General features: G+C 31.6%; 1 protein-coding gene across 2 annotated transcripts in view; it reads right to left on the bottom strand.

Annotated features, from left to right (window-relative positions):
- The window catches only part of LOC106478194 (selenoprotein O-like), a 46891-nt gene that overhangs the window by 17061 nt on the left and 19914 nt on the right, over nt 1-9916 (bottom strand). For both annotated transcript variants that reach the window (XM_013938720.2, XM_013938721.2), the window contains exons 7-10: nt 6802-6971; nt 6529-6560; nt 2662-2862; nt 1399-1519 (exon numbers count right to left, since the gene is read on the bottom strand). In XM_013938720.2, the coding sequence (XP_013794174.1) occupies nt 1399-1519; nt 2662-2862; nt 6529-6560; nt 6802-6971 (524 nt within the window). The remainder of the gene's footprint in view (nt 1-1398; nt 1520-2661; nt 2863-6528; nt 6561-6801; nt 6972-9916) is intronic.

Genomic DNA, 9916 nt, shown 5'->3' with positions numbered 1-9916 from the left:
TATGAAATTTCAAGCAGACTAGAGACATAACCTTGGTTCAAAAGAAAGAGATAGCATCCTAAGAATTTAAAATGGCTAAGAAAGCCCCTTGGGGGACATTCTGAGCTTTTGATTGGTTATTCATGTCATATATAGACGTTAGTGTATATAAAGGACCGTTTCCAAATGTGGAAAGAGGTGGGCAGGGTGACACTGTGTGATTTATTACATGAGCAACATTTTAGCAAACAGAAAAGACAAGAGGTTATTATTTTATATTCTAGCTTGTCAATATTGGTAATTTGAGTTCCTAATTTGTACGACTATAGACTAGGTAGTTTGGCATCACAAACATCTAATTTGAACTAGTGCTGCATTCAACATACCATGTGACACACAAAAATTAATGTTTATCTGTTTTTTTTTTATATTTACATTTAAATTAAGAAATTGAGTAATGTATAGTACTAAAATCTGAATTAATATCTATAGTTTGATACCACACTTATTGACATAAATTCATGAAATAGTAGTTCAGTAAAATTTTGAATGCGAGTCAACAAATGTGATGACATGGCCTTTCACCCATGGTCCATATGGAAAGGGTTAAGAAAGTTGTCTGAAGAATCTTAAAGTGTAAAAATCTAAATCTAAAACAACAGCTGAAATTGTAGCATTTAGTTATAAACAATGAATTACTCTAAGAATGATGGATAAAACTTCTGGTTTCTCATGTCGTAAAGTTAAAAAAAAACACTTCTTATTCATTACACAACCAATAATGAATTTATGTTTGCACTTTGACCTAATATGATTGAACATACTAACTGTATAACCACAAACACTAAGCAAATACATCTTGTAAAAATACTTAATAAATTAAGAAAACAAAAACAATTATTTAATGTGGTAAAGCGGAAAGTACTCATCACACATGCACAAGTGAAAAATCAGCTGGATAAGAACATTATATAGAAGTGAACAAAATAAACTTTAGAGGAACATGTAAGAGGTCTACTTGAAATCCTCTAGCATTCACAAAAGGCAACTTTGGTGGAAAAGCTATGCTTATTTCTATAATTAACTTATTGGTAGTGAGTATATTAGTAAAAACAAAACAGTAACAGCTGTATTTTAAGACAGGATATGTACTAAAAAAATAATAATACTTAAGAGTTCATTCTTAACTCCAATATTTGACAACTCAAACTTTCATTAGAACACATAAAACCAGCCATAATAAGAATTAAAAATATGATTTCATTGAAACTCAATGAAGACATTAAGATATCTTTATTTTAAAGTGAATAACTTTCTCTAATGTTGAAGGCAACCTTTTTTTACTACAACACATTAGAATTATTTTGAAAGAGAAGCAGGAATTACTACAGTAGCCGTGTTTTAATATACAGTGTATACCTGTAACTTCTTTGCTTTTTCAATACGTGCTGTAACACGCTCTATGGCAGCTACCCCTTTACCTAGCTGTTCAAGAAGTTCTGGATTGGTTTCTTTTAGTATCAAGAACAGTTGGAATTGCCTAATAAAATTTAAAAAAATATTACTATGTTATTTTACACCAAAGTTACTTTCTATTGAAATGCTACAATTTTGTAATTTTATCTCATGTTAAATATTTTCAAATGGAGATTTGATAATCTTCACACTGTTACAAAATGGTAATTAATGAATACATGTATATCAAGAAGTGTTTACTAATACTATATTAACGTGTTTGAATGCAATTTATTCTTCTTTGTCATAACATGTTAAAACACACAAAAAAGAAGAAAGAACATTTATATTTGGTAAGTTTTGAAACTGTAATAGTTTTCAATATTGATTTTGTTTTTCAAAGTACAGGATAAAATATCCTGTATGATAATATTTGTTATTTAGTACAGTATGTTAACTCAACTTGGGTAAGGCTTTAAAATGTACTGTGTTAGATGATAGTTCATGTCAATATTAAATTTAGAATATAAAACAAAATTGACAACACAAATTAAAAACTTGAAAAATCTTGGATAGTTCTATAAAAGGTCTTAACATAGTTGTCATTCAACTGGCATAGATTCAGACTATCATTATTTGTACATTGAGTTATTAATGAAACTTTTCTCTAATTAATGTAGATCATCAGGTTGGCAAAAACATGACAGCAAACATGTGATAATGCCATATGCAATACATCTTACAGTGTATTAAGTATAAATAAAAATAAATCTCACATGTGTGTTGTTGTTCAGTCTATACAGAAAACTTAAGCTATTAGAGGTTACTATTATTATTGATATTTTCTTTATGTTTTTCTTGATAATTCAAAGTCTTAACAATAAAATAAAATTAAAGATGATTTGTTTTTATACTTATAAAGCACATTAAAATTAGCTGATTATAATATTGTTTTCACTTCTTAAAAAAAAATAAGGTATATCATAATATAATTAAAATAATGTTATGTGAAACAACCAACTTAGTTTGTACAATACATATGGCTTATTTACAAGTAATGTTGATTTGTATCAACAGGTATTCAACAATGAAAAGAAGGGAGATTCTATGAGTTTATGTAGACTGTACTCGATTATAAAAAGTGACATCATGGATGATGATTCTGCAACACTGAAAAATAAAGAAGCTGGAGGTCTATCCAAGATGATGTTATATCTAACAACATACCGTAAATCCATGTTTGGTTGGTTAGCTTTGATCATCTGTTCAACAGACGCACAATACTTCAAAAGCTTATTTTTCACACTGTCTAACGACTGGTGGAATTCAGGTAAAGCAGGAAGTGACAAAACCAAAAGACATCGGAAGGTATTTGTAAAGTCTGCTCCAGTAACTTCCATTGTTTTAAAAAGATTTTGAACCAGTTCTCTACAACAAAGAAAGATGTACATAACAGTTGAAAGTACAGTACAGGTAAGATGTTTTGTTTGTTTGTTGTTAAGCACAAATCTACACAATGGGCTATCTGTGCTGTTCCCGCCACAGATATAAAAACCCAGTTTTTATTTATAAACCTTCAGACTTACCACAATGCCACTGAAGGGTTGGTAGGGAGTTATTAAAAAAACATGGATTTATTATGAATTATGTGCCTATTAGAATGATCACTGTCATATACACATCACACATATCTACAGGCACATGAGCTTTTACCTAACACACTAGACCTTGGCCAGAAATTAACTAAATATTAATATTTAAAATTGTTAGCATCTGTTTCATGTCTGCACCTAGTCTATATATTGCAAGTATAGCTTATTACATTGCCCAAAACTTGCCTATCAACAATATATTGTAATTATGAACACACACAAAGATGACTTCAAAATTTAGAAGTATTCTCAATTTACTTGTATAAAAAAAAAAGCAAATGGTTTCTTAAGGTGGGTCTCTCTAACAAGGTATGCCTGTAATGTAGATGTAGGCCAGCTGCTGAAGCAAGGGTGACAAGAAGTTACTCGATGTGATGTAAGTCAGCTGCTGAAGCAAGGGTGACAAGAAGTTACTCACATCAGATTATTCCCTAATGGAGTTTTTGGTAAAAGTAAAATTGTAAATTGTTCTATTTTTGATTCAGGACAATATGCTTGACTTCAAAGACCAGTTAGGTGAACTAGAACTACTGCAACACATTTTATTAAATGCATAGAATTGATCATTTCAGCTATACTATCAAACAAAAAATAAGCAAACTGGCTCAAAACAATGATTATCATTTTATACATAATTTTTATTGGCCACATTATTTTCTGGACATTTTTTATATAAGTAAGCTTTGATACAGTAGCAGTAAAAAATTTTCTACAGTGCATAAATAAATGCACAGATGAAAAGTAATATTTATTCTTTCTAATTAAAGTTTTGTTTACAGATAAAACAAGTAATATGTTTGTGAAACCTTTTTAGTTTAAGACAACTATTTTGCTAGGTTCAACTAGCATCATCAGTTGAATACAATTGAGTGATGGAACGAAACCACTACACGTTATAGCATCAAGAGCGATACTACATCACTAAGCAATAAAGTAAAAACAAATCAAACACAAGAGTTAAGTGGGGAGAAATTAAAAACATATTACTTGTTTTATTCATAAACAAAACTAATTTTCATGTTACAAGTTCTTTCCTTAACCTAATTTTTTTTACCTGTTTCTTAAAAAGGCAGATGTAAAATTTACATCATTACTTCTAGGAAACTGAAATAATACAAACAACAAGCTGTGCATTAAACTTATCATATTAGTTAAAACCACAAAAGGCCAGACTTTTAATCTTATCAACTGAGCCAAACAAACAGACGGTCATGTTGAATCTATTATTGTGGTTGATCAAATTCACCCAATTATTATACCAGTCATTCTAATCACACTAATAAGATATCAATTAGATACCTCCTGTTTAATGTAGTTCTTGAACTTTGAAGCTATTCCAAAAGAACATAACATACTTAAAAGCTTTTTGAGAAATAAATGTTACAAATGTCGATAACTTCAGCTAAGCACTCAACACAATTTATAAAACCACTAGTGAGATATTAAATCATGAAAATTAATCCAATCTTGAATCCACATAGATAATTTTCAAATGTTAATTAATAGCGACTTTCCAAATTATCCATAAAAGAAGTAAAAAACTTATACCCAATACTCTCAAGTGCTGATTTAATGAACTGGATCACAGTATGTGTTATTATGATACAAAAATTTAAAAATAATAGGAGCTTCAAAAATGTAATTCAGAAATTCATCTCATCTGTTCTTATTTAGTATACTCTGAGAAAAATATTTTAAATAGATGACATATATGACTGACAATCAAGGTGTATTAACTAAACAAAAACAATTAAAATTATAATGCATCTTAAGAAAAAAAGTTATCTGGTTCATGTCAATCATTTGTACACGTTTAAATTATCTTTTAATCTATACATATAAAGCACAAAAATGTGTGTATATGTTTGTCTGTCCATTATCTAACTACTTTTAGGTTGCTGGGCCAATCTCAAACTTTGTGTGATGATAGTTTAGAACAAGGGGTATGTCAATGGGGGTGTCACAACCCCCCCCCATTATTGCTGTTATTGAGCACTTATTATCTTGCACGTGAGTTAACTACATTCATAGATGGGACTACGTCCTTACACAAAAAATAAACTTTATTAAAATTTTCATAACATAACATACACACAGTGTGTAGGAATGCACACAAACATCTTGTATATCTCAGAGAGTGTGCTAGCACTCTCTTTGGAGGAATGCAATGACAAAAATAGCCACTGCTATTGCAATAATACATAAACTCAGATGAAGTTTTTACTCTAACAGCCACCACAAAGACTGATATGAAGAGCCATTTCTTGAGTTACACCAACTTCCTACTTTCACCCATAACCTTACTATTTCAGCCTGTAAGACACTTTTGCGGCCAATGACTGTGGAAGGACAGAGCTGGGTGTTGAAAGCACTCCTATGACAACTACTTCTTCCTACAAAGTCACCCTGACCATCGCACAGTGTACACCATGTTTTAAGTATATACGTATTGAGTTCTTAAAGCTTATACAAAATTTCTGGTGAGCTAATGATAAATACTGTAATAATATGTTATATTATAAATATATTGTGTGGAAGTTAGGATTTTTGTGTTATTTATCTTAGTATCCACTCCCACATTTTCTTAAGTTCATAACCCAGACAAAGGATGGGTACATAAGCTGGTGAGAAATATTTCAAACTTTCATGTAAAGTGACTGCAGTGACCTACTTTTCATAAAATTCTGCTGAAGAAATATTTCTGTTACAAGCACTTATAACTTAGGACAGTTGGAGGAATTACCAGGTATACATGAATATTGATTGTGAATTAGGGAGAGTATGCAAATGGAGTTTTTAATTCCCAATAGAATTAGTGAGAACTAAGTGTGCAAATGGCATTTCAATGAGCTAGACTGTGTGCACTTCTCTGTGACATTAATTTTGTCAGATACTGTGCTAAAAATTATAACCTTTCAAAAAGTTCAAGCACCAGTAAAAAATAATAATATCAACAGTTTAAAGCTCGTTTAATAATTTTTCTCAACCCTTTTATGCCAGAAATTTTTAAATCAACAAAGATAAAATAATTTTGAATTAAATTTTTCTTTTCTTTAAATATATATGCATACTGTTGAAGCATTTATATAATTACATAATTTACATTGTGAGTAATTATTGTTAAAATGATTTGAGCCTACAATGTACATACAACTTTAAAAGTCAAATAAGATTAACTAATATTACCTAAACACACACTGTATGAGTACATGCATAAAAAAGCATACTAATTTCTTGTATATATACACTAATTCCAATCTGTGGAGATTTAGAATTTAAAATTATTCACCAATTTCTATAAATATTCACAAGGTATATTTAAATACTCTAGGTACTTTTTACATAAAATGAAAGCAAATGATTGTAAAATGTTATGTCTGAAGCATGCTTATTATGACAAACACGTACACTAGTACTGTATTCAAAAAATGTTACTGCTCACCTATCCTCATCCAGCTTTTTGTGGAGACCAAGCTAAAATTCAAATAAATAAACATAATGTAATGCAGCCATGAAAAATATACTACTGTTTAATTTTATTACAAAATGTTTATTACAAATTATTTATTACTAAATTATGTTAACTGCAAACAAATATATTAAAAATAAAACTATACACACACACTTCAACCAAAGAAATAAGATTATAAAAATATAAATTATGTTGAAATTCAAAATTTCAATAATAAATTATTTGATAATTACATGTAGCTACCTTATTTCTCATTCCATTAAAGTAGCAAAGTTCAAATTCTGGGAAGTATAAATCTAACAATGGTAGAGATTCTGTTAAAGGAAGTGCTGCTTGGATAGCTTCAGCTAATTTCTTCAGATTCCAGTGACAGATTTCTGGTTGTTTGATGAAAGTGTAACGACCACCATCATCTAAAAAATATGAGATATACTTTAAAACCTAAGTTAACATTTTTCCTAAACTGAAAATGTATTTCCAATAACACATACCTCCACTGACACTATAGCTATTTCTTGATCTCCATGGTTTCCACTCTTTGCCCATCTAAGCATTGAAAGTGCTTGTTTCAGTCTTTTATACCACACTCGAATGCCCTTGGCAAATTCTAATTTGTAACATTCTCCACCAACTTCAAAGCACTCTTTATCTAGGTATTGTATATATAAGCACCTCATTCAGATAGTGTAATCACATTTTTGAGACATAAACCAGTTTTTAGTGGGGAGGTAGGGTAGGGTAAGATATTGCTCCTGATGAAAGGGTCTGGAAAATCCAGTGGACTGAAGTTCTAGATCCATTAGTTGCAATGGGACCACTGAAGGGATAGCATATGTCCTCATCCCAAACAATTTCAAGAAATTTGAGGGAAGCCCACAACCCCAGAGATAAAACCATCTCTGTAAGTAAGAGCCTGACTGCCCATTCCATAGCCTGGAGCTGGATGGGAGGTGGCTGAGCCAGGAGTAAAATGTGATGAAAACTTGTACAGCCCAGCAGAAGACATATGGTGCTGATGCTAGATCAAAGGCTAGATCCCTGAACTGCAGAACCCGATTCCTGTATACAAAACATGGCTAAAGGCAAGATGAATTCACTATGAGGATGTGGAGAAATTCCTCAGCAACTTCAAACTTGGACATCCATGGATCTGCTGAATAATGCCAACATAGAATGAGAAAGGACTCTATTGTGGACCAGGGAGGAATGAAGAATGGGTTGAGATGAGAAAGAACAACGATCATCCACGAATCTACCCTTGTCTCAGGCACAACAAATAAACAGAATTAAAATCCCAGAAGAATGGGATCAACTGTTATTACCACCCTGTGATCAGTCTCTCTGATAACCATGAAAAAAAATCCATATCCCACTGTTAAGGTGGAGATGGAAATACCAAAGGGTGAGAGAATAATAGAGGTGGAGAATTGAATGGAAAGACCAACCTCGATACCAGAACCCAAAGTACCCAAGGATCTGCAATGAAGGTATACCAGGTGTCTATCAATAGTTGTAACTGACCTCTCCCACACACACACACCAAGGTTGATACTGATGCTAATGGCATCGATGGGCCCAAATGGAGTGGCCCTAAAACTAAGGTCTGAGTCTATTTAGTTGCTAGAGTCAAAGAAGGTCAAAAGACCCACAACAACAAAAAATGCAAACAGGTGATGGCAATTTGCAATGCAAATGCCTCTGGGACACCTGCTAACATCAAGTGATGATAAAAAGAAGCCATATGTAACATTCAGAGGCTACAGCAGGCAGACAAAGTCTCTTCACCAAGGTATCTCTACAGAAGGAACAAAAGCAGTCAACTTGACCAAGGTAGAAGTCTGTAGGAGACTACAGTAGTCCACAAATTGATGTGGGGACCATTGATAGGCTGCCAACAATTTTCTCAAAAGTCATAGAGAAAAGCCCCCAAATCTCAGAAACCAAAATGACTAATTGAAGAAAAGGAGTAGGAAGTGGGTGATCCAAACTGGACTGGTGAGAAGCTGACCTAGTAAAGAAAAGCATCAGAAAACAAAGTCCAAATTCTTCCTAGAATAACCTGGATCAACAAAAAAAAGCAGCTTCAGAGGCCCCAGGAGAAAATACCCCCAGGATGAATGTATGTTTCCATCTACCAACGGATCAACAGAACAAACCACAGTACTTTATCAGAAAAAAAAATGACCAACAGTTTGTGGAGAAAAAGTGATTACATTATCTAAGTGAGGTGCTTATATAGTGTCAGGATAAAAGGCAAATTGATGCAGGTGGAGGGATTTGCAAACTAAATATTGCCAAGAGCATTTAAGTGAGGCATAAAAGACTGGAGCATGCAAGACCAATGCTTAGATAGGCAAATCCAATGTCAAGGAATAGCTAAAGTGACAGCAGAGGGTAAGAATGTTTTGGAATAAAAGATACTGATAATAACCATGATACAACTCGCTCATTTAAAACCACCAATATTACAGCAAAAAAAGATAAAACAAAAACAAAACAGCCACTTAAACATTCTGTCACATCCAAGTTACTAGAAAAGAATAATGTTATTTCTATAGTTAAAATCCAAAAGAAGCAAGTAGATTTACTTGTATTACAAAAGTTTTCAAGAAAAGAACATTTACAAAGTGATCAATGCCACTCAAATTTAGTGTACAGAACAAAATATTTGGTAAAAATTGACAAAGAAAGTCAACCTATAAAAAACTGATTTAAATTCAAAAACTGTGATTAATTTTCAACAAAAATCTTAAGGTTGAACAATAATTTATAGAAAAAAAGTTAATAAAAATTTCATAAACAAAAAATTGCAGCTCTATTTGTATAAAATTAATAAGCTTAAAACCAGGGGTTCAACATATTTGTAATTTGATGTCAGTTAGATAGCTAACATAAATATACTTACAATTAAACAACAAATTTTACAGGGTTCAAACCCACTAATGAAAACTAAGTGTTATGTTTAGAGGTGATTCAGTTTGCCTGAGTAAATATGTTATGGTTATTGTATGCTTTCAATTTCACATCTGCATCCCTTTGTGAAGCTACAATTTTCAAATTAACCCTTTCTATATGGGTCACAGGTGAAAAGCTACGTCATCTCACATTCAAAATTTTAATGAATTACTATTTCATGAATTTATGTCAATAAGTTTGGTATCAAACTGTATATTATAATTCAAATTTTAGAACTATACATTACTCAATTTGTTAGTTTAAAAGTAAATACTAAAAAACACAGATAAACATCGATTTTTGTGTGTCGTGGTATTTTGAATGCAACACTGGTTCAAATTAGATGTTTGTGAAGTCAAAATACTAAGTATATAGTTTCATACAAATTAGAAACTCAAATTAC

This window comes from Limulus polyphemus, unplaced genomic scaffold (assembly GCF_000517525.1).
Source record: "Limulus polyphemus unplaced genomic scaffold, Limulus_polyphemus-2.1.2 Scaffold188, whole genome shotgun sequence".
In the NCBI taxonomy this organism is placed as follows: Eukaryota; Metazoa; Arthropoda; class Merostomata; order Xiphosura; family Limulidae; genus Limulus; species Limulus polyphemus.
Note: the sequence above shows the minus strand (reverse complement) of the source record. Positions and strands in the feature narration are given on the sequence as shown.